Source organism: Osmerus eperlanus, chromosome 1, assembly GCF_963692335.1.
Source record: "Osmerus eperlanus chromosome 1, fOsmEpe2.1, whole genome shotgun sequence".
In the NCBI taxonomy this organism is placed as follows: domain Eukaryota; kingdom Metazoa; phylum Chordata; class Actinopteri; order Osmeriformes; family Osmeridae; genus Osmerus; species Osmerus eperlanus.
The window spans coordinates 6,604,479-6,630,124 of NC_085018.1; the positions used below are offsets into that span (position 1 = coordinate 6,604,479).

The 25,646-nt window shown below is 44.0% G+C and overlaps 2 protein-coding genes across 2 annotated transcripts in view; one reads left to right on the top strand and one right to left on the bottom strand.

The window, feature by feature from the left end:
* The window catches only part of LOC134017173 (protein phosphatase 1 regulatory subunit 15B), a 598,478-nt gene that overhangs the window by 137,075 nt on the left and 435,757 nt on the right, over nt 1-25,646 (top strand). The window lies entirely within an intron of this gene.
* LOC134030986 (chitotriosidase-1-like) lies at nt 481-25,533 on the bottom strand. The gene is made up of 12 exons (XM_062474814.1): nt 25,342-25,533; nt 25,119-25,132; nt 20,329-20,592; nt 20,077-20,133; nt 19,701-19,866; nt 18,646-18,770; nt 18,428-18,542; nt 18,044-18,226; nt 1,822-1,938; nt 1,581-1,718; nt 1,332-1,389; nt 481-644 (listed from the first exon to the last, which is right to left on the bottom strand). Exons 1-12 carry the CDS (start codon nt 25,531-25,533, stop codon nt 481-483), a joined length of 1,593 nt encoding a protein of 530 aa, XP_062330798.1.

A 25,646-nucleotide genomic window follows, 5' to 3' on the forward strand; every position in this document is an offset into this window, starting at 1 on the left:
GTGGTGATGGCACCTCTGATTCACATTAGTGCAAAAGCTCTGGGTAGGGTAAAAAAAATTCTGAACCATTGACATTTACCTGGAGCTCTCTCTCCATCCCCTGCTCCCACCAAGCTGGCAACCAACTAGACCTTGTCTCCACCGGGAGGTGCTCAACACCTCATGTTTCACTAACACCTTCCCTCTTTTGTCGCCACTTCACTCCCAATCACTCCCAGGCTTTCTCAATCTTTGATAGGTACTTTTTTTCATCCTGGGAAGTTGTGTTACAGCAGTGTATCAAAACAGTTGGACACCAATTATACACAGCTCTATAACAAGCTGATCAAGAAAGCTTGCTCTGTCACCCTCCTTTCAGACAGAACTCCGACAGGTGGTGACTCGAGAGAAGATCCCCCAACAGCCTGGCCTCCTATCATTCCCTGCTGACTGCTCACACAGCTGCAACATCTGAGAAGTCTCTGTTCCTCCACTCCAAAATCAACTCCTGCATCTCTTCTCCGACTTCTCCCTCCTCCCCTTCATTCTCACTGCTGATGACTGCAGGGTACATTTTGAAGGGAAGGTGACTCCTCCAGCAGCATCCTCCACCACGAGAAATGAGCTCAGCGACCAGCTAGTCTCTTTCAGGACACTGGAAGACTCTGAAGTGGACACAAACATTTTACTTATGCAATATTGTAGTTGAAAAGTTAGTGTTGCATTGAGTCATGTCTGGTTAAAATACAGACCGTTTCTTACGTTGGCACTGTTGGAGAAACTGATTTGTCTCTGGCATTATCCTAATCAGTAGATACAGTTTGACTATATCTTACCTTATGAATATCTTACATTACAATAACAATTTATATCTGTTTTAGTTCATTCACTCACTCAATTTGATTCCTTCAGTCATTCAGTATATTTCCTAACAAATGTCATGTGCTCAAGCAATAAAGACAAAGTTGTCACATGTAAAAAATCCTAAGGGGGTCTGATCACGTCTGTCTTATTGATCTATATCATATGCAGAAACATTCCAATCTCATGTCCAAAGTTAGTTATCAAATTAAGGTCTGAGAAACCAATCACCTATTGCTCCATGTGCTCAAGAGATGAAGGAGCGAGTTGATCCCAAGAGGTAAAAGAATGACACCATAAGACAGTTGACTCTGCCCTCTACTGCTGTTCTCCGTTCCCTGGTTGTGGCATCTCAAAAGATAGGTTTGACTGTGTTTGCATTTGTAAAACGACTTGGGGTTTTCTGACCTGAGGTAGACCCCATCTGGTTTATGGTGACAAAAGCTGTTGCTGGTGTCTGTGACTATGACGTTCTGTGGACAGTTTATGACCTCTTTGGTTGAGGTCATGGTTCTGGTATAGGCCAGAGTGTCTGAAGTTGGTTGGGTACTGGAGGAGGAGAATGAGAAGGTACTGCTAGGGATGGAGGCTGCCAAGGTAATTTCCAAGGGCCTTGTAAGCGGTGTCCAACCTAACAGAGAAAAGCAGGTGGTCAAAATAAATAAATTCAATTTGAAAGGAAGACATTATACTAGTCAGGTTCATGTCATATGTTTATTATGACATTTTCAAGCATTTACCTTACCAATATTCAAGATAGTCTTCAGATGTGTAATCAGTGGGTATCTGCCCTGATTACAGAACATTCCAGAAAAGTCATCCATGTCCAGAGTCCACACAAAGGCACCTCCAAATTGTTTATCCTTCAGATAGCTGACCTATTCCCGAAGACAGGGTTTTTTTTTCTGTTTGAATGGCCAATACATGAATTGTAAAATTGAAAGACAAATAAACATCCAGGGAATGTATTTTGGCAGATACCTTGGCACTGTAGCTCTGCATGTTGTCGTAGCCCACCCATTCGTTCCCTTTGATAGCATATGGAACACTCTGCTCATCTATCCACTGAACAGAGGTCCCTTTGAGGAATGAGCAGATCTGAGGAGACAAACACGGTAAACTGACCACCAGCATGTCCATAACTGGTTCTAGACATAGCAGTCCATGGAGCATGATGAGCACCTGTACAAATCATATTTTCTTTTACAGTTCTTTTCAACTGCTTACACACAAAATCCTTACTTGTCACACAATTTCTGAAACCTGACACTCAAACACCAGAACCACACATCAAATCTGCAAAACCATATGCACATTTTTTACCTTTGACTCAGTTTTCAATTTCATAAAACACTTTTTGCAAAACACAACACACAATTCTCCACATAACACATACTATTCTAACAGGAAGCATCTTAGTTTTTTCAAACACATCCAATCAAAATAGCACTCTACAGTTTTTTCCAATTGCTTAAGCACAATTTTGAAAACAGGGCTCACTTTGTCAAAACACAACACACGATTCACACAACTAGACACACAAGTAGCAGAACACTTCCAATCTTTTGCCAAATGAAACACTTCGTTCAAAACTATACAATCATGTATAAAAACCCATTTCTGTCACCATATGCCACACACATGGTTCATAAAATTGGACTGTTTGAACCAGTTACACACTGTAGCAGGGCTCTCAAGTGTCACGCATTGAGCGTGACAGTCACTCATTTCGGTCTTTTGTCACGCACTCCCGCCACACATTGTATTTTTCACGCGGAAAAACTATTTATAATATATTTAATATGCCGCAGCGCCCAACCGAAATGTCTCTGGCCGCGCCGCTCTCACTATGGAACCGGTAGGAATCAAGCGCGTCTCCCCTGGAGTTCTAAGTCGAGCCTGCCACTTATCAGCCAATCAAAAAACAGAAAGGGGCTACACAATAGCCAATAAGAAAATAGCACTATTGTATCTGGGTAAGATTTAACGCAACAACCAATGAAAAAAAGCATATCCTGGAATTTTTCACGTGATTCTGCTACAACATCTTCCGAAAGTTTCGTTCACCCACAGAGGAAACCACTGGAGCTCGAGCATCACTTTGAGCACAGTCATGATCTCCTGTTTTAATGTTACAACAAATTCCCAACTTGTTTGACACAAACAATGACAACTTGACTGCTGTTAGAAAATGTTTCCCAGATAATTAGCATCAGTATTTCATGAGTGTCTGTAACTTATCCAACAGTTGTACAGCCTGTTCACTGACAACACCTGCTCAGAACAAGTATTTTAGGCCTAGTCATATTTTCGTTATCACACGATGACTGACATATTGTCACATTATAAACATCTCTCTCCAAATAGGCTTAATAATTGTATTAGCACTAAATACATTTAGGTTTTTTGCATAGTCGATGTTATAGGTCACTTTTAAAATAATGTCATATTTTATAATTATATCCTGGCCATGGATGCATTAATCATTGCTGCCTTTCAAAGATGTCAGGTAAAAAGCAATTAATTAATTAATTTTGACCCCCTGACGGGGGGGAGAATGTCACTCTTGCCTGTCTTCAAAACTTGAGAGCCCTGCTGTAGTGCAAAATTTGTAGTCACTTTTACACTAACTATTCTTTTGTAATGATATAACCTGCTTGATTTTGTCAGAGATATTATTCCAGTAGAGCACGTACAAGTACATGAATATGTTGACCAAACACAACACACAAGACTACAGGGGCCCATTCTCCGTAGGCTACGTTGCTTATTCCATCCGAGATCAAATGACACATTCAAGACAACTTCATCTTGCTAATCATGATCTGGCTAATTCGATTCTTCGAACACCCATGTTGTTTATAATTAGTATAGCTGGATTGAGTTATGCGTTGGTCTAAAAGGGGGTATGTATCAAGCCCCCACCCCTCGCCCCTCGGCTTGAAGCAACGTCCCCGGTGGGTGTAGGTGGTATTGCATTTCTTGTTAGACTTCCGGCTCTTCCGGTCGTTTTTATTCTATTAACTCCAGTCAACATTTACAAAACTATCTCCCCCAATAATTTTTGTTCGATTCTCGAACCTGGCTCATACTACTAGCTTTTTCATAGAATATTTTTTCCTGATTTTTGCTAAGTTTGAAACCAATCCGAAATGGGTAAACTAGCACCCCATGTATTTGCTTACGTCAATAAAAGTTGCCTGCAAATGTGCTCGCGGATACTAACAGGGCACGAGCACAAAAGTTCACATTGGCCGATAGCCGATTTACCTGGAGCTGAAAGAAATGGCTTGAGTTGCCTGCCCTGTTGTAGCAAGTTTAACAAATGAAGCTTGCGCAAGTTCAGTCATGCAAGACCGATCTCTGCACTCGGGCTTTATCGTAGTGTACACTTATCACTCCCCCCGCTAAGAACGCCCTACCTTCCCCCCGTTCCCTGGTCGGGCGGTCACTAGGGTTCAGGTCGATTAGCGCTCCCGCTATCAATTAATGGTGTCACATGATCCGTGCCTTTAAATATGATTCTCTCCCTGTGTAGTTTGTCCATGCTATCAAGTGCGCGACCCTCCACCACCCCGTCGCCGCCCGGTTCCTGTCTCAGTCTTCGGCTCGATTGGTCGTCGGCTGCCGCCACCGCCACCAGTGTCTGGACTCCGTGGGGGATTCTTCTTCGGGCGTTGGGCAGGCGCCCGTTGATCTATATAATTCCCCGTGGGGTTCAAGCTCCAAACACCACAGTACATTTATTAGTCTGTAATAAACATCTTTCACTCATCCCAGGTCTCTCCTGATTGAAATGGTTGTCACACATACATGAAATGTTGTTAATATAGTTTATTCCCGTTATTTTAAAACAGATTTGATTTTTCATAAAAACGTTCATGACATGATGGCAAATATTACATTATGTTAAGCGTGAGCATAGATTGTTGACATGTCTATCTGGAGCAAAGACGAAGATTAATACTTTAACTGATAACCACAATAGGAAATTATATATATTTAAATAATATTAGTCTTGCCTTCAGAAGCTTTTGTTAAACACACTCATTATTCTTTTTTTGATCGTGTCATCAAGCCAGACTGCTTTTGTGGGACAATGAAGGTCCTCAGTGACTCTGTTTCACCCCCACTTATATCTGATAGAAACGTCTTGTATATAGTTCTGTTAATATGCCCCTTTCAAAGGCACATGTTCAATAAAGTAGACTATATTTTAGACACACTTCTCAATTTATTACATTATTACCAAGTCTTGTTAGATCACATTATATCCATTAATAGGCGTTTGGTTTTGTAGGTTGAACATATAAAACACAGGCCACATTTCTACACTGATGTTAAATTGAAGGCAGTGTGAATTTCGTGGCATTTCGTTTGAATATAAAGTTGACAGTAAGCTATGGTAAGTCTGCATTATGGAAGATTTCTGTTACAAAAATAACTATTAAGCCTTCTTTGCCTGGCGAGAACAACGACGGAGCTAATTGTTCATGTTAACAGTTTATTTAATCCGATACAATGCGTTGGAAATCATACTCATATCACAAAGAAAAAAAGCAACATATGTGATGAGTTCCATCTAGAATAGCCCTATAGCCTATTTAGCCCTATAGCCTATTTCTAAAAACCAAGTGAAAGGAATACTATTGTTACGGCCTGTGGGCCTTTTGTGTATTGTTCGTCTGCCCTATCGTGTTTGCCCCTCCCCCTTTTTGTTCTCCCTGTCGTTGTCCGCAGGTGTCTGTCCGCGTTTGGCTGTGTTGTTCCGGATCTCGTCCAATCCCGATCCCGTCCGTCTTCCTCGCAGCCTCTAAAACCCCGGAACCGTCTTTGGAAGGGGAGGCAGCCATCCGCATTCTGTCTTGTGTGCACATGTATGTTCTGTCGGTAGCAAGTCCTCGTGTTTTGTTGCCTTTAGTGTTGTTCGTTTGGTTGTTCACAGGAGAGAGGGGACAGGTAAGCCGCCCATGGGCATACACTGCCATCACGCAGCTTACTCCCTTGTTAAACTCACTAGGCAAGGAACGGTGCCGCCCCTTGTAATTTTGTTAGAGAGGCATTATTTGGGTTAGGCAGGGTGTTTAGCACTTTTATTGTATTCATTCCTTTGGCACCGTTCATGGTCCCCTTGTTCTCCTGTGACGCCTTTTCTGTTCATAAAATAAAACGCACGGTTGTCTACATATACCTTCGTTTGGAGTTCATGTTGGCTGCTGGTTTGCTGGTTGTTAGTCCCTCCTTTGCCCCTAGACATCGAAAGCCTTAGTTTATTCGGTTCAGTCAGGGAGGGTCGTAACACAGTGGGGGCTCGTCCGGGATTTACTATTGGGCTGTCTGCCGTATTGCCGGTTTGCTGCAGCTAACCAGGGTTATGTGGTTTCGCGTGTTTTTGTGTTCTGTGGTTGGTCATGGCTCCGACCATTGTACAGCGGTTTTTGGAAGCACCGTCCAGCGAATTGCTGGACCAGTGCCGCGCGGCTGATCTGTGTGCGCTGATCGACCATTATGGTCTACCCGTAGCGAAGGGTAAAGTCAAGCCGGTGCTCAGGCAGAGTGTTTATGATGCACTGCTGGAAATGGAGGTGCTGCCTTCCCCCGAAGCAGGTGCTAGCATTGAGGCTGGTGAGGAAGTAAAAACTCCATCCTCTCCGCCCCGAACGCCTGCTTCCCCGCCCCTGTCACCGCCCCTGGGCTCAGGAGAGGGCTCCCGCGTTAAGGTTCGCCTTGCCCGTCTCCAGATGGAGAGGAGTGACAAGGAGCACGCTCGGAAGGCCGAGTACGAGTATAAACTGGAGGTGAGGAGGCTTGAGCTTGAGGGCGAGTTCAGACTGCGGCAACTAGAGTCGGAGGAGAAGCTCTGGCTCAGGTACGGCCGCCTCCTTCTGATCCTGGGCAGCCTCGTGCTCCGCCTGCCCAGTTTGATATCACCCGGAACATTGCCCTGGTGCCGCCGTTTCGGGAGTCCGAGGTTGACTCGTATTTTAGCGTGTTTGAGCGCATCGCAGCCACACTGAATTGGCCCGTGGAGATGTGGCCTCTGCTGCTGCAGTGCCGGCTGACAGGGAAAGCTCAGGAAGTGGTTTCGGAAACCTTATTTGACAGGTGGTGCATGGCCACCGGCTGTGACTCTTTTGCTTCTCTCCGTGATTTAGTACTGGTAGAAGAGTTTAAGAACAGCCTGCCTGATCGGCTAGTGGTCTACATAACGGAGAAAAAGGTGGCGTCCTTGGCCCAAGCTGCGGTTTTGGCTGACGAGTTTGTTCTTACCCACAAGACAGCGTTCACCCCTGCCCCTGCTACAGAGCCGGCCACCCGGGGCGCTGCGCCCTCGCACAGCCCCCGTTTCGCAACCACCCCACCTCGCCGCACAGGTGGAGAGCGGGAGTGCTACTATTGCCATCGAACAGGTCATGTTATAGCCGACTGTATGAAGCTACAGCGGAGACCGGTCCCTCCTCGTCCCGACCAACACCCTAAGCCTGTGGGCTTGCTTAAACCCCTGTGTCCGGTCCCTTCCCTGGCCCCACCTAGTGGTTTCGAACCCTTCATTTTTACCGGCTCTGTTTCTCTGTCCGACGATGACCAGCAGCGTGTTAGCGTTCAGATTCTGAGAGACACGGGAGCAGCGCAGTCCGTTATTCTCTCGGGTGTGCTGCCCTGGTCTGTTGAGTCCTCATGCCACTACAACGTCCTGCTTCAGGGTATTGAGATGGGTTACGTGCCGGTGCCTTTACACTACGTGCACTTGAAGACCAAACTAGTCACTGGACAGTTCCGAGTGGCGGTACAGCCAACGCTCCCTGTAGCCGGGGTTTCCCTGATACTGGGGAACGACATTGCAGGGGGTCGAGTGCTGCCAGTGTTAGAAGTGCTTGATGTCCCACAAGTACCCGAGGAGAGCTCGCTTTCCTCTGTGTTTCCGGCATGCGTGGTGACGCGTTCACAGTCTCGTAGGCTGGGTGATGTAGCGGTTGGTTTGGACAACACGGTGTTAGGCCCCGTGTTCCGCGAGGACAGTGTAGCTGTACCCTGTAGCACTGACCGGAGGCACACGGGCCCCCTCGAAGTAACGAGGGAAGTGTTTCCTGTGTCCAGAGAGCTCTTCGTGCGTGCGCAACGAGAAGACCCCTCTTTGGCCAGCTGCTTTTCGTCAGTGGTAGACCGGGTGGAAGCTAGGGGGCAGGATACTGGATATCTCCTGGAGGATGGGCTCCTGTTGCGTAAATGGACCTCCAACAAAGGGGAGGATGAGAGTTGGAGTTCGGTGTTTCAGATAGTAGTGCCACTCGCTTTTCGGTTGGATGTGTTGACCCTTGCTCATGACCTGCCCTGGTCAGGACATTTGGGTGTCCCTAAGACGTACCTTCGAATACTACAGCATTTCTTTTGGCCGGGTCTGAAGAAAGATGTAGCAGGGCACTGCCGAACTTGCCGAACCTGCCAAATAACCGGAAAACCAAATCAGGTTGTTCCTCCCGCTCCGCTCTGCCCTATCCCGGTGATGGGAGAGCCGTTCGAGCGCGTCATAGTTGACTGCGTTGGCCCGCTACCGAAAACGAGGTCTGGGAATCAGTATCTGCTAACGATAATGTGTGCTGCCACCCGTTACCCGGAGGCCATCCCTCTGCGCAGAATAACGACCAAGGTGGTTGTTTCTGCCCTGACCAGGTTCTTTGCCACCTTTGGTCTACCTAAGGTGGTACAAACAGATCAGGGTTCGAACTTTCTGTCCAAGGTGTTTGCCCAGGTAATGAAGACGCTCGCCATCCAGCACCAAGTTTCCAGCGCTTACCACCCTCAGAGCCAGGGTGCGTTGGAGCGGTGGCATCAGACACTCAAGTCGATGCTAAGAAAGTACTGTCTAGATATAAGCAAGGACTGGGACGAAGGCGTGACTTTTGTGCTCTTCGCATCCAGAGAGACCGTACAGGAGTCGCTGGGGTTCAGCCCAGCTGAGCTCGTGTTCGGTCATACTGTCCGTGGTCCGCTGAAGTTATTGAAGGACCACGTTATGTCCCACATTCAGGGTCCCCGTCCTGTGCTTGACTGCGTAAGTCGGTTCAGGGAACGGTTGCACGGAGCGTGTGACCTGGCTAGACAGAACTTGGAGGTTGCTCAGGGGAAAATGAAGAAGCGCTTCGACGAAGCGGCTGTTTTGCGCGACCTAAAACCCGGTGACGAGGTATTGGTGTTGTTGCCAGTACCAGGTTCATCTCTCTCTGCCCGGTTCTCCGGCCCATACGTCATCGAGAAAAAGCTCAGTGTGACGGACTATGTAGTGAAGACGCCCGATCGCAGGCGGCAGTCACGGGTATGTCACGTAAACATGTTGAAGTTGTTCCATGCCAGGGAGCCCGCGGCCCCAGTCGTGCTCGGTGTTGAGCGTGGTTATTGACGACTCTGAGGATGATGTGTCTTTGTTGCGCCGGCTACCTCAGCAAGGAGCCCGGCTCGACAACTCGTCAGTGCTGCGCTCTCTTCCAACGTACCTCAAGCATTTGGACGACGCAGAGAAGGTCGACTTGATAAGTTTGATCCGGGGATTCACTGGGCTGTTTTCTGATGTACCCTCCCGCACGACTGTGTTGGAACACGACGTTGATGTTAGCAGGGCTTTGCCACTTAAACAGCGTGCCTACCGTGTCAACCAGACCAAGCAAGCGGCAGGTTATGAAGCAGGAGGTGCGATACCTTTTGGAGAATGGCTTGGCCACCTACAGCTCCAGCCCATGGAGTTCTCCATGCCTGTTGATTTCCAAAACCAGATGGGACTTTCAGGTTCTGCACCGACTACCGGAAGCTAAATGCAGTCACCATACCGGATTCGTTCCCGTTGCCCCGTATCGATGACTGTGTTGACACTATAGGGGCTGCCACATACGTCAGCAAATTGGACCTGCTAAAGGGATACTGGCAGGTCCCCCTCACTCCCCGTGCTTCCCAAATGTCTGCCTTTGTTACCCCCGACAATTTCCTACAGTACACCGTTATGCCCTTCGGGATGTGTAACGCCCTGGCCACTTTCCAGCGACTTATAAATATTGTATTGTCAGAGGTGCAGTGCTGCACCGCCTACTTGGATGACCTGGTGGTTTACTCCCAGAGCTGGGAGGAGCATGTCACAACACTGCGAACGGTTTTCGAGCGCTTGGCCCAGGCCAACCTAACTTTGAACCTAGCCAAATGTGATTTCGGGATGGCTACTGTCACCTATCTAGGGAAGGAGGTCGGCCGCGGTCAGGTGCGCCCGGTGTCCGCAAAAGTGTCCGCAATAGAAGCGTATCCACCACCCACCACGCGCAGAGAGCTCCGTCGTTTCCTGGGTATGGCGGGTTACTATCGGGGGTTTTGCCGCAACTTCTCCACCGTTGTCGCTCCGCTCACCGACTTACTGAGCCCATCGGTGATGTTTGCCTGGTCTGATGCGTGCAAGTCAGCTTTTGCCACTGTCAAAGCCCTTTTGTGTAGCTCTCCTGTTCTCTCTGCCCCAGACTTTAGCAGGCCCTTCAAGCTGGAGGTGGACGCGAGTGCTCTGGGGCGGGAGCCGTACTGATCCAGGAAGACGCAGATGGGATTGATCACCCTGTCTGTTACTTTTCCCGGAAATTCTCCATGGCCCAGTCTAGATACTCCACCATAGAGCAAGAGACCCTGGCCCTGCTACTGGCCCTACAACAGTTCGAGGTCTATGTGGGTTCCAGCTCTCAGCCTATTGAGGTGTTTACAGACCACAATCCTCTGGTCTTCCTCCAGCGCATGTACAATCACAACCACAGGCTCATGCGTTGGGCCCTCTTAATACAAGGTTTCCCCTTAGTTATCCGTCACAAAAAGGGTAGGGAAAACGTAGTTGCAGACGCCCTCTCCCGTGTTTAATCGTTCTCGTTTGAGGTGCATTGTTTATGTTCAGTTGTGGTTTAATGTGCACGGCTACGTGTTGCTGTTACGGCATAACCCGTGGGTTATGTTCTATGGGGGGGAGTGTTACGGCCTGTGGGCCTTTTGTGTATTGTTCGTCTGCCCTATCGTGTTTGCCCCTCCCCCTTTTTGTTCTCCCTGTCGTTGTCCGCAGGTGTCTGTCCGCGATTGGCTGTGTTGTTCCGGATCTCGTCCAATCCCGATCCCGTCCGTCTTCCTCGCAGCCTCTAAAACCCCGGAACCGTCTTTGGAAGGGGAGGCAGCCATCCGCATTCTGTCTTGTGTGCACATGTATGTTCTGTCGGTAGCAAGTCCTCGTGTTTTGTTGCCTTTAGTGTTGTTCGTTTGGTTGTTCACAGGAGAGAGGGGACAGGTAAGCCGCCCATGGGCATACACTGCCATCACGCAGCTTACTCCCTTGTTAAACTCACTAGGCAAGGAACGATGCCGCCCCTTGTAATTTTGTTAGAGAGGCATTATTTGGGTTAGGCAGGGTGTTTAGCACTTTTATTGTATTCATTCCTTTGGCACCGTTCATGGTCCCCTTGTTCTCCTGTGACGCCTTTTCTGTTCATAAAATAAAACGCACGGTTGTCTACATATACCTTCGTTTGGAGTTCATGTTGGCTGCTGGTTTGCTGGTTGTTAGTCCCTCCTTTGCCCCTAGACATCGAAAGCCTTAGTTTATTCGGTTCAGTCAGGGAGGGTCGTAACAACTATACAGTGACAGCATACATTTCCGTAAAGTTTGCATCATGTCTCTGATTCTTATCGGACTTGTACCCCATTCTGCCACTGCAATGCCTTAGCTCACACGCTCGCAACCATATACATCTATGCTCGCAACTGGTTGTCGCAAAGTATGACGTGTACAGCTAGTTGCAAGCGTGCACGAGGTCTCGGAGCTAGGGAAAAAAAAGAGCCACTGTTTAAAGCTAGACCGGAAGAGTCGGAAGTGGAAAGATGGCGCGGTCCAGTTTTGTGCTCTTGCTTGCCTCACTGCGCCACTGAGCACTTTTCATAGAAATGAATGGGGACGCCATCTTGGAAGACAAAAGTTGCTTCCTCTAGTAATATTAACTCTATGGTATGTATCGATAGTAGAAACCTTGATCAGCAAGCTGCTATTGGCTGCTCACATAAGTCTATGGCTGCTCACCGTGGCCAAAATGAGCGCCCTGTTTTTTCCGCAACAGAGCCAACAGAGCAACAGCTTGCTCGAAGGTTACTCCGAATTTGAAGATTTTATCAGAACGCCCGGGAACATCTCAAAGTCTGCAAAATCCAAGAAAGAGGGCTGGCAAAAAGTAGCAGACCAAATTAAATGTAGAGGAGTGACCATGCGTTTTATCGCTTATTACAGTAAGCTAGGCCTATGTTTTTTTTTCTTTCATATTTTCATTTATCATCTTTAATGTCATATGATGTGGTTTCAACAAATTGATTATGTAAATGACACCCTCACAAAAAAACGATAGGCTATCCTCTCACCTTATTCCTAGCTCCCATGATCCATTTTCTGAATTATGGGCGCGACTTCCGGAGCCGGCGATTGTCATGGTAACGCTCATAAACAGTCATTGCGGTAAGCTAATTCTGATGCGAAATAAAACATGTGGGAACACAGCCTGTTACACCTGAAACGGGACAATGTGATCATACCCCTGCCTTCTACTATCGAGGGATGGGAGGACGACCTGAAAAAGTGGCCTCAAATAACGTACACTAGCATATTTAGCTAGCTACTTTATTAACTCTGTTGCTACGGACGGTGAAGCGATGAATAACTTGAAAAGCTCTGTCTTATCATTACCTCCACAGCAATAAAGTTGGTCGCGTTTTAATTAAGGAGGTGGGACACAACCTTGTCTACCTTAAAGCAGACATAGAGCCTAGTCAGAGCCTTAAAGTCCCACATCACCGGTCCTGGGTTTTAGTTTCATCGTCAGAGTGAAATACAAACGGCTGGGTGCTCATGTGTTGCTGGACCAGGGCACTACTAACCCTCAAACCTTTACTGGCAGTACTGCAACTAGCTAAATCTGTGGAGGTCTTTCGTAGCCCAAACACAAAGTAGGATGCAGATTTCCTCCGTCGGCTTTTTGTCCACAAAATGAAATGAGTACACATACGATACAGTGTTTTGGGTGGTCTCTTCAAGGCTAGGTTTTTCATCTACATTATTTTGTATTCCTCATCTGTTGGCAGGCGATGGAAACTGTACCGTTTGTCACAAGAACAATCCCTTTTTGTTGTGGGTGTGTGTTCAACACACTGTCGTTGAAGCCACAGATTTAGCTAACGTTAAGTCTGGTTGTTAGTACAGCCGCGAACAGCGCCACAGGTAGCCTACCAGAGCCCACAATGACATTTTATAACAATAATAATAACAATATAAATGACAACATATGTTTAAAAACAAACCAGTTTTAGTGAAATTATAGTTTAACTACTTTAGAAAGAAAGAATCACTGTTGACGGCTGGCTGGGACTAACGTATAGCAAACCGCAACTTCCGCTATCTCACCGGAAGTTGCACCCATAATCATTTCTACAGTAGACCCCCTGAGAACACCGTCAGAGATGTCGTTATGCCACTGCATACTTCTATTCTATAAAAAAAAAAACATAATTATTCATAAGTATGCAGTGGAATAACGACATCTCTGACGTCTGACGTTTTTGCAACGCGTTCATGTATTTGATTGTGTTGTGTATTTGCAGCGCGTTTGCTGAATGCTGCGCATGTGTTGTCAAATTCATGAAGATGTTTTCTTAATTTGCTTGTGTTTTGTCTATTTGCATGTGTTTTCTTAATTTGCAGCGCGTTTGCACATGAGATTTTTTTTTACTGTAAGCTTTTGTGGTTGTGAATACAGTATTACATAGTACGAAAGAAAGAGTGTAGTAGGACAGAAACCAAACCTAATTTAGAAAAAGGTGATTACGGAATGGTGTGTGTGTGTGTGCCATGAACTGTAGCATACAGTAATATATACTATTTTCTACAATATTGTCAGAATGTCTTCTTACAGTCACTGTACTGTTGCACAGTATGATACAGTAATCCACCAGACTGGGACCAATCATGCAGTGCACTGCAGTCAATGGATGCATGGGTGCTAAAATATATCTTTGTGTATAGTATACCGTGTGTTGTGCTGAAACAGCTGTTAAGTGTACATTAGAACGTGTACATTACAGTAGATTGTTACATACCTGTTATCATTTCTACAGTAAAGGTTCAAATTATACCCACCACTGTAAATCGTCTCAAATTAGGCTATTTATAGACCAATTCCAAAGCCATGATTGATTGGTGTTGAGTAAAGCAATGAGTGTTTGCACTTGTGAGGAGTTAGCACTGATGAATTAGTGTGGCATTTTGATTAGTTGTGTTTGAAAAAGGAAATCAAGATGCTTCCTGTTAGAATGTTGTGTGTTACGTGTAGAATTGTGTGTTGTGTTTTGCAAAAAGTGTTTTATGAAATTGAAAACTGAGTCAAAGGCCAAAAAGGTGCGTATGGTTTTGCAGATTTTAAGTGTGGTTCTGGTGTTTGAGTGTCAGGTTTCAGAAATTGTGTGAAAAGTAAGAAATTTGTGTGTAAGCATTTGAAAAAAACTGTAAATAGCCTAATTTGAGTCGATTTACAGTGGTGGGTATCAGAATTAGGAAGCGGAAGGACTCTACAGTGTTGACTGGGGAGTCACACAGGGTGATGGGGGTGAGTGGGGCTGTATTCTTCCTGAAGTCCACAACCATCTCCACTGTCTTAAGCGCATTGAGCTCTAAGTTGTTCTGGCTGCACCAGGTCACCAGGTTAGCCGCTTCCCACCTATGATCAGACTTGTCTCCACCAGAGATGAGCCCAATGAGGGTGGTGTCGTCCGCAAACTTCAGGAGTTTGATGGACGGATGACTAGAGGTGCAGCTGTTGGTGTACAGGGAGAAGAGCAGAGGAGAAATGACGCAGCCCTGGGGTGATCCAGTGCTGATCCAGTCTCTGACCGGGAGTCAGAGACTTGTGTTCCCAGCTTAACACACTTCTTCCTGTCAGACAGGAAGTCTGTGATCCACCTGCAGGTGGAATCAGGCACGTTCAGCTGGGAGAGCTTGTCCTGAAGCAGGGCGGGGATGATGGTATTGAAGAAGAGCTGAAGTCCACAAACAGGATCCTGGCATAGGATTCTGGGGAGTCCAGGTGCTGTAGGGTGAAGTGGAGGGCCATGTTAACTGCATCATCCACAGACCTGTTGGCTCTGTAGGCAAACTGCAGGGGGTCCAGTAGAGGGTCTGTGATGGATTTAAGGTGTGCCAGCACCAGGCGCTCGAAAGACTTCATTACCACAGAGGTCAGGGCGACGGGTCTGTAGTCATTATGTCCTGTTGGCCTTGGCTTTTTGGGCACAGGGATGATGGTGGAGGACTTGAGACAGGCTGGCACATGGCATGTCTCAAGGGAGGTGTTAAAGATGTAGGTAAACACCGGAGACAGCTGGTCAGCGCAGTGCTTGAGGGTGGCTGGAGAGACAGAGTCCGGCCCAGCTGCTTTGCGAGGATTCTGCCTCTTGAAAATTCTGTTAACTTCACCCTCCTGAATGGAGAGAGTCGTCACTGTAGAGGGGGGGAGGTGGGAGGCCTCCTGGGTGGGAAGGGGTAGTTCGGGACTGTAACCCTAACCCTAACCCTGAGTGGGGGGCTCTGGGCTTAAAGTTGGTAATCTGCCTGAGCCCTCTCCAGACAAAAGCAGAGTCGTTTGCAGAGAATTGGTGTTTTAGTCTCTCTGAGTACAGTCGTTTAGCCTCCCTCACCGACTTGCTAAACCTGTTCTTCGACTTTTTGAAACTGTCTCTGTCCCCACTCCTAAACGCGGCCTCTTTCGCTGACCTCAACCTTCTGAGTTTAGCTGTAAACCAGGGTTTGTCGTTGTTGTAGCTAACCCTGGTGCGTGTTGGTATACAGCAGTCCTCACAGAAGCTGATGTATGATGTCACAGCCTCTGTGAGCTCATCCAGACTATTGGTAGCAGTCGTGAACATGTCCCAGTCAGTGCAGTCCAAGCACGCCCGCAGATCCTCCATAGCTTCACTGGTCCACTGTTTCGATGTCCTCACAGCAGGCTTACAGCGCTTTAGCTTCTGCCTTTATGCAGGAATCAGGTGGACCATGGCGTGGTCAGAGTGACCCAGTGCTGCTCGGGGGACCGCATGGTATGCTTTGCTGATTGTAGAGTAGCAGTGATCCAAGGTGTTTCCTTCTCTGGTAGGGCATTTGATGAATTTGGGGAGTTCTTGAGTGAGATTGCCTTTGTTAAAGTCGCCTAGCATAATAAATAAGGAATCCGGATTTTCATGCTCCACACTCAGTATCTGGCTGGCGAGCACACGTTGAGCCTCGGTGACGCTAGCCTGCGGAGGCATGTAGACGCCAACCAGAATGAATGATGCAAACTCTCGTGGCGAGTAAAAAGATCTGCAGTTAATAAAAAATTATTCCAGATCAGGAGAACAGTGCTGCAGAATCACTGTCACATCTTCACAACAGACACTGTTAATGTAAAAACAAATACCATACAATGTATATAATATAATTTGAACCTTTACTGTAGAAATTATAACAGGTATGTAACAATCTACTGTAATGTACACATGTTCTAATGTACACTTAACAGCTGTTTTAGCACAACACACGGTATATTATACACATACATATATTTTAGCACCCATGCATCCATTGACTGCAGTTCAGTCAAGACACTCACGTGATTGATTTCACCATTTATTCATACACATGACAAATGGTTTAACATTGGCGGAATAGCACCGCCTATCAAGCTAAGCCTATGGGCTGAGAACACGGCGATGGGTGATATGGCGTGCGCTACCCGAGTGCCATGCCTGAACTAGCTCCGATCATTGCATGATTGGTCACAGTCTGGTGGATTACTTTATCCTACTGTGCCACAGTACAGTGACTGTAAGAAGACATTCTGACAAAATTGTAGAAAATAGTATATATTACTGTATGCTACAGTTCATGGCACACACACACCATTCCGTAATCACCTTTTTCTAAATTAGGTTTGGTTTCTGTCCTACTACACTCTTTCTTTCGTACTATGTAATACTGTATTCACAACCACAAAAGCTTAGTAAAAGCACAGTAAAAAAAGAAGAAGTTTGGTTTCAATCTTGTTTTCGTGTTTACCATGAATTTTTCTACATCTCTGCCATTACAAAAATGCACATAGGAGCTCATGAAAGAGTTTTAGGTTTTGAATAACTGTGTGTATATGATATATCCAAAAATGTAATATTATGGCAAAGGTATTTGCAACGTAAGACAAATGTTTGCTTTTGAGGACGTGATTGTGATATTCTGAATGCAGTGCTTCATTTTGCAAGAGAAGCGAGGCATTTTGCATTTTGTGTGTGCAGTTCTTGGATTTGTTTGTTTTGAAAGTTTGAAAAAAAGAGGACAAGTAAAAAAAAATTGTGTAAGCATTTGAAAAAAAACTGTATAGGCCTATTCTAAAGCCATGATTGGTTGGTGTTGAGATGCAAGGCATTTAGCATTTTGTGTGTGCAATTCTTGGATTTGTGTGTAAAGTTTTGAAAAAAGAGCAAAAGTAAAAAAAATGTGTGTAAGCAGTTGAAAAAAACTGTAAATATTACTTCACCGGCGGAGCATTTCCATCTAAGCCTCTGTGAATGTGGCTTGTCTTAATCTCTCTCCATAGTTACATTCATTTGATTTACACAATCCCCTTTTGTAAATGAAGAGCATTTGATTGGTTATAGGGACAAGCCTAACAATTAAACGATTCAATTATTCCACCCACATGAAAATATGTGGTATGGTAAATTGCGCCAGCAAGATACCAAAATTCTAAAGATTTTCCTGTTCTGCTTGTCATGTGACTGTCGCGTTTAACCCTGTAAGACCCGATTTAAAATTTCAACATCGCCTTTAGCTCTCCAAAAAACACATTTGCAAATAAGATTTTTTTTGAACGACCACATTTTCATAACCAATGGGTCCTATTGTCTTGCCTTGCAATGCTAATGGTTAAATTTGGTCTTTCAAAAAAAAGAAATGAGCAATTAAAGAGCTAAAGGTGACGTTGTAATTTTACAACAGGTCTTACAGGGTTAAGCAGTACCCAGCAGCCTTTGTGATTCCAAAATATAACCCAAACACCGTACACCTTACAAAATTGTGGGAGAGAAACAGAGAGAGCAAGAGAGAGTGTGTGTCGTGTGTGCAGGTCAAGTGTCTCACCTCATAGTAGGACCAGCATCCTATCTCCTGAGTGTAGGGCCCCGGGCTGGCTAGACCGCTGGCTACGGCCCCCACCCCCGTCTGCCCTGATGAGAGCGTGTAGGAGCGGCCGTAGGTAGAGAAGCCAAGCAGCAACTTTCCCACTGGGGCCCCTCTGGACTGCCAGTTTTGCATAGCAGAGTCCTGAGCAGCAGGAAAACACAATTATACCTGGAAATGTTCCCTTTCAGCTCAGCAAAAACAACCATTGAAAATGCAATTGAAAAAAAGAAAGATTTAGGAAGTTGTCTTCAAAAATGAACCTGGTAAATTGGCTCACTGTTCCAGGTAAGGGATGAATGTAAAGTGTTCTATGATGGAGACATTTTACTTTTAGCGACTTACTGTGCTGGCTTGGTCAATGTTGAGATGCCCCTGATTGAGAGGACTGTGATGGTGGGTGACATTAGCTTGATTGCTTTGAAGGTCAAATGTCTTAACATTAATGAAGTCAAGGTATCTAGACACACACACATACATAAAGTGGAAATCAAGTTAATCAATAGGTTCAAACAATTATAAAACTGAGAGACTATTTTATCAGGCAATTAAACCAGGCTTACTTGGACACCTCAGTGATTTCATATCCTATATCAATGTATTCTTTCTCAGCTGCTACCGTTGCTGAGATAATTAGTTGTGTTTTTCCACTGGCATTGTTTTCCGCTTCGTAAGCCACGAAAAGTTCCTGGGGAGACCCAAAATGTACAGAAATTAATGCTTGTGGTAACTGCTGTTACAATATCCAACTGTAGTTGACGGTACCCAACACAAAAGGGGGGTCAGATGGTTGAGCGTTTAGGGAATCGGACTATTAATCAGAAGGTTGCCGGTTCGATTCCTGGCCGTGCAAAATGACGTTGTGTCCTTGGTCAAGGCACTTCACCCTACTTGCCTCGGGGGTATGTCCCTATACTTCCTGTAAGTCGCTCTGGATAAGAGCGTCTGCTAAATGACTAAATGTCAACGTAAATGTAAGAAGTCAAGAAAAGAAACAAAAGAAACAAAAAAATCAAAAAATTAGATATTTTAAGAACTATTGGGACGAGAAACAGTTTTCAGTCATACAAAAGGATGAAAGGCACTTTCTTTATTCTTGAACATGTATTGTGAACGAACAAATTTGTGAAAGAGCTGGATGCCCCCCTTATAATATGGCCCAAGGGGGTTCAACTGTGTTATGACTAAGATCTCCCCTGCGCTACAAAGGAGGGTGGAACCGGAGATGCAACTTTAACTTTAAGTTCCAAACGGAAGAGAATTACAGATGTTCCCACTGACAAAAATAACTCCTGTTCTTGTACACTGGAACATTATGCACCTGTTTATTCTCTGTATTTTATATATTTAGTATTTTGTTGTTGATGCACCTCTGCAACTGTAACAGAGTGCATTTTTCCTTCGCAGAACAACAAAGTACAAAGTTTTCTGTATCTACATGGTACCAGGCATTTGAAAGAACAATATAAGTTAATTCATAAGTGAAAAGCATTTAGTTTAGGTTTAATGTAGTCAGGCAAGATGTCAGATAAAGCTTATGTATGTGAAAGGATAAAAATAGGATAAAAGACAATGTGACCCAGGTTGTGATGGTGGCTGGAGTTGATAGATAACGCACCTTACAGAGCTCAGTGAATCTCTGCTTGTCCTCGGGAGGGCTTCCGTGCGATCCAGGGTACTCCCAGTCCAGGTCCAGACCATCAAAGCCATACTTCCTCAGGAAGCTGATGGACGACTGGATAAACGTCTGGCGTTTGGCAGCATTGGAAACCATGATGGAGAACCTAAGCAAAATGTTGACATTTTTGGAATCTGAACAACAATAAAACATAAAATAAAAACACAAATTCTGACACCAAAATATGTACAGCAGAATGTGTAAAATTGATGCTGCTGGAAATATGTAATAGTCAATAGACAACAGAATCTAGCTAAGTGTGTTCCAGTTTTATCTCTGGAGGGAAGGCATGGAAGGCTGAAAAGCTCTAGCTCACTGGGCATCTCCAGCACTGTGCTTTCTGACAGACAGCAAAGTCCTCAGCATGGGGTTTCTGCACAAATTCAGGGAGATGGGAGGGAAGTCACCAACTTTCAGACAATATATGAAAGTTCACAATATCTGTGTGTGTGTGTGTGTCTGTGTTTGCTACTGCATATCTACTCATACAAACGTTTAAATTAACCAACAAAAACAAAGAGGCACATGTGAATCAGCATTAACTAAGTTAATTAAATTAAATTCTTACCGCGTCTTGAGGCTGTTGAAGGACCGGTAGAGTGTTGGGTCATTCCACTCTGAGATTTCAAGCTCGTTAGCATAATTAATGACAGCGAAGGCAAAGACCAGGTGAGTGCACAGGTGAGGGTCCATGTTCTCAGGCAGGTATTTACCTTCTCCAGATCGGTACTGGGACCAGTTAGTGAAGTAACACACCAGTTTGGTGGCTGTCACTAAGGAGAAAGAAAAAGCATGAATGAAAAAGTATGGGTAACCCTTCCTTTTACAGTCCCTTAAGTACTAGGTATTTACATAGAAAGTAAAGGGTATGTTATGTGTTTTATTGGGTATTACCGATTGGTACCAAGGTGGTAAATACCTAGATAATTCTTAGTATTTACCCATTAACTAAATACTAACGTACTGGTCATTACTGGGTATATTTTCTGTATTATTGGGTATTGCCGATTGGTACCAAGGTGGTAAATACCTAGATAATTCGAAGTATTTACCCATTAACTAAATACTAACGTGCTGGTCATTACTGGGTATATTTTCTGTATTATTGGGTATTACCGATTGGTACCAAGGTGGTAAATACCTAGATAATTCGAAGTATTTACCCATTAACTAAATACTAACGTGCTGGTCATTACTGGGTAATTTTCACTGGTCCTAATTAGGTAAAGACAGAGGACAAAACTTAGTATTTACCTGGAAACTTATAAATATTACTATTTAAATACCGCTGGTAGTAAGTTGGTAACAACGGGAGATATATATGGTAAATTATAATGTGTTATTGGGTAAATACCGCTGCTACTAAGTAGGTAAAGACGGCCAAGCAGAATTACGAACAAAATACTCTACTATTACCCTGCAGTTACGTAAGGTTTATGTCGGTAACAGTCCACGTCTAATGAGAAGATAAGATAGTACTTTACAATAAAATACCTTTTCAGATACATTTATCGATGATGGCCTCATTTACTTGGCTGGTATAGCTACCTACCTCCGCAGGAAGAGTTTTCCTCTACTGTCACGGTAAATCTTCTTGGATACTGGGTATGTTCATGCGCATGTTTGGACTATTTACTCAGTAAGTAATCTGAAGCTGGACTGTAAAAGGAAGCCGTGTTTGTTTCCATGGTGTTACCAGGCTCTTACCATACCCTTTGTAAGCGAATACCACTTTGTCAACGTTACCCTTAGTATGAACTTGTACTATACGTTCCAAGGCGATACCAGGTAAAACATGGCTATTTACTCAGTAAGTAATATGAAACTGGACTGTAAAAGGAAGCCGTGTTTGTTTCCATAGTGTTACCAGGCTCTTACCATACCCTTTGTAAGCGAATACCACTTTGTCAACGTTACCCTTAGTAAGAACTTGTAATATACGTTCCAAGGCGATACCAGGTAAAACATGGCTATTTACTCAGTAAGTAATATGAAACTGGACTGTAAAGGGAAGCCGTGTTTGTTTCCATGGTGTTACCAGGCTCTCACCATACCCTTTGTAAGTTGTGAAAACTGGATGCAGCGTTTTTGGTTTGCGTGCTTTCGTTATTGCAACGCGTTTATGTATTTGCAGCGTTTTTGGTTTGAGTGCTTTCGTTTTTGCAATGCGTTTATGTATTTGCAGCGTTTTTGGTTTGCGTGCTTTCGTTTTTGCAATGCGTTTATGTATTTGGTTGTGTTGTGTGTATTTGCAGCACGTTTGCTGAATGCTGCGCATGTGTTGTCAAATTCACCAGCCTGGTAACACCATGGAAGCAAACGGCTTCCTTTTACAGTCCAGTTTCATATTACTTACTGAGTAAATAGCCATGTTTTACCTGGTATCGCCTTGGAACGTATAGTACACGTTCTTACTAAGGGTAACGTTGACAAAGTGGTATTCGCTTACAAAGGGTATGGTAAGAGCCTGGTAACACCATGGAAACAAACACGGCTTCCTTTTACAGTCCAGTTTCAGATTACTTACTGAGTAAATAGTCCAAACATGCGCATGAACATACCCAGTATCCAAGAAGGTTTACCGTGACAGTAGAGGAAAACTCTTCCCGCGGAGGTAGGTAGCTATACCAGCCAAGTAAATGAGGCCATCATCGATAAATGTATCTGAAAAGGTATTTTATTGTAAAGTACTCTTATCTTCTCCTTAGACGTGGACTGTTACCGACATAAACCTTACGTAACTGCAGGGTAATAGTAGAGTATTTTGTTCGTAATTCTGCTGGAGCTTGGCCGTCTTTACCTACTTAGTAGCAGCGGTATTTACCCAATAACACATTATAATTTACCATATATATCTCCCGTTGTTACCAACTTACTACCAGCGGTATTTAAATAGTAATATTTATAAGTTTCCAGGTAAATACTACGTTTTGTCCTCTGTCTTTACCTAATTAGGACCAGTGAAAATTACCCAGTAAGTTACGACCAGCACGTTAGTATTTAGTTAATGGGTAAATACTTCGAATTATCTAGGTATTTACCACCTTGGTACCAATCGGTAATACCCAATAATACAGAAAATATACCCAGTAATGACCAGCACGTTAGTATTTAGTTAATGGGTAAATACTAAGAATTATCTAGGTATTTACCACCTTGGTACCAATCGGTAATACCCTAGTACTTAAGGGACTGTAAAAGGAAGGGTTACCCATTATTAAGCATTTACAGTACGTTGCAAAAGTCTCAGGCAAAAGTTTAAAATAACAAGTAAGCAAAAATGTTTTCTTAAATAAAGAAATGACAGGTGACAGTATATCTTTGTAATGAGATATTCATTACAAACAATACTGTCAAGTTAAAATACATTTGTTCAATAATATTCAGAGAATGTTACTCACCCATGTTAATGAGTAGATTCATACCTATAAAACACATAAATATACTGCTGTATTGAACAAAATATGTAGAAATTATGTAGAACACAAAATACCATAATATAAAAAGTGACAAAAACTCACAGATGAAACATTCTATCACTGCTTTCATTTTTATTCTTTCTTGTGCACTTTGATTTGGCAAGTGAAAAAGTCCCATTGTCTGGGGAAGGATAGAGAGGGGAGGAATGAAGGAGAGAGAGGGGAGGGAAGGAGGGAGGGAGAGGGCAGGAATGTGAGGACAGTGTAAACATACAGTGGAACGTCCCACTGATGTCTCAACTTACAGAATGATGAAGAACCTAATGAAAACTGTGTCACTATGGCCATGAAATTTAACAACATACCCGTAGCAGAGTATAGGTAATGAACAGTGGACTTTGTTAGGGTCAGGGGTTAGGTTAAGGTTAGGATTATAGAGGTGTCATCAAGCATATGTGAGATACTTTTTGTGATGGTACGTAATGACATGAATAACCATTATATATTTTTTTTATGTATGCATTCAGTTAATTGTATGCATTTGTTTTCTAAGATATGTGTAGTTAGTTCATTATAATCAGATATTGTCAAATTAACTTGGAAGCCTTCATTTTGTCAAGTAAAGCCATTTATATTCCTATGAGTGAAATGTGCTATATGCTGCAGATTTTCTCATGGTGTATTAGTGCATACTACAATACAGTCAACAGAGCTATACACACTTTTTCCTCAGAATTTTCTTAAAAGTCCCATTTTTTCTTTTACACCCAGGGCACAAGGGGATTTTTAAAAGCAGTGGGGAACCCAATATGACACTGTAGCTCCATCTTTTAATATTGTCAGAGCAAAATGTGATCTGTTTTGGTGAAACAGGTTCAGAGATGGAAAGACAGGTTAAACAAAGGGAGTGTCACACTAAACGTAGACACCTTCAGCTACAGGGTCTCATCATAGAGATGCTTGCAACATCTCACACATGGATATACAGTAAAAAACATGATGTACATAACATACAGTACATCAAGAATCACTTAACCATAATTACTTTTCATCCACCATTTTATATTAAGCCTTTCTCTTAAATAGATTTGGGTTTTCAGTAATGGTCATTTAGTATTTTATATTTCTGAATCTGAAATCTATTAATAGATCAATAAAAGCATGCACAACTTCAGATAATGCTCTTAAATACCACAACAGTAAAGCACAGGCCATAAAACCTCCTAGAATGATGTAAATATGTATAACAGTTTTTTTTGTAACCTGGAGCCGGCCTTGAGGCCGCCTGTCCTCTTGTTGAATAGGTCTCCCACTCTCCGTAGTGTTGGGTGACGCTGTCCTCATATCTCGTCACTTCCTTTGATAACGCCTCTGAGTGCTTCTGGCATCATGCTGTCACTTATCTGTTCTCCACTCACTGTGACTGCATGGTTATAAGAAACAAGAAACAGGAACAGAATGTGTCCTGAACATTGCACAGTTCCCCTCTAAACCGTTAAGAAATGTTACAGTTCTGTGTGCCAAGTTCTGTTTAGATCTCAGATTTTGGATAGATTTCAGTACTTTTGTTGGATGGTGAATTTTTATACACTGCATTGTTTCTTTTATAATGTACCTTCGTGGATTTGGCTATTACATTAAGACTTGTTTTGTTTGTCATAAAATGAGAGCCAGCAAGATTACATGTAAAACATTCCATTACATTTTGCTTCCCTCAAAGAAAGTTTCAATTAATTATTTGTCTTTTACCATGTGACAACCTATTTAAATAACTCAACAGCTAGCAAACAAAAATAATAATAGTACATTAGATTTGTATAGGTACTATAGGTACTATAAGTACTCATAGATGCATAGTCATTGTTTATGACTTTGTAGGTGGTGAGTAATATTTTAAAGCAAATACTGTATTTAACCCTGAGCTAGGGATTGGGCTTACCCTAACCGGAAGGTCTGGGGGGAGTGGGTGAGAGAATGTGGGCCGTCAGATTTAAGGCAGTTGATTCTGATGCATGCAATATTTTAAGTCTGCAAGGCAAGTGATGAGGATAGAGTGAGTGGCTGAGGTTATGGTTTTGGAGGAAAGGTTGAGTTGAGTGTAATGAGTGTAGCAGTGGAAATGAAGGATTTCACGATGAAGAGGAGATGACAAAGCACTGAACCTTGGGGGACACCATAGTGACTGATCCTAGGGGGCTCCATGGTGACTGAACCCTGGGAGCCACCATGGCGACTGAACCCTGGGGGGACCATGGTGACTGAACACTAGGGGGCTCCATGATGACTGAACCCTGGGGGGCTCCATGGTGACTGAACCCTGGGGGGACCATGGTAACTGTACCCTGGAGGACCATGGTAACTGAACCCTTAAGGTGGCTGACTTGCAATTGTTTGTGGATATTGGTGTATTGATGTCTGTCAGATTAGTAAGAGTTTCAACCAGTAACGTTAATGTAACAATGTATAA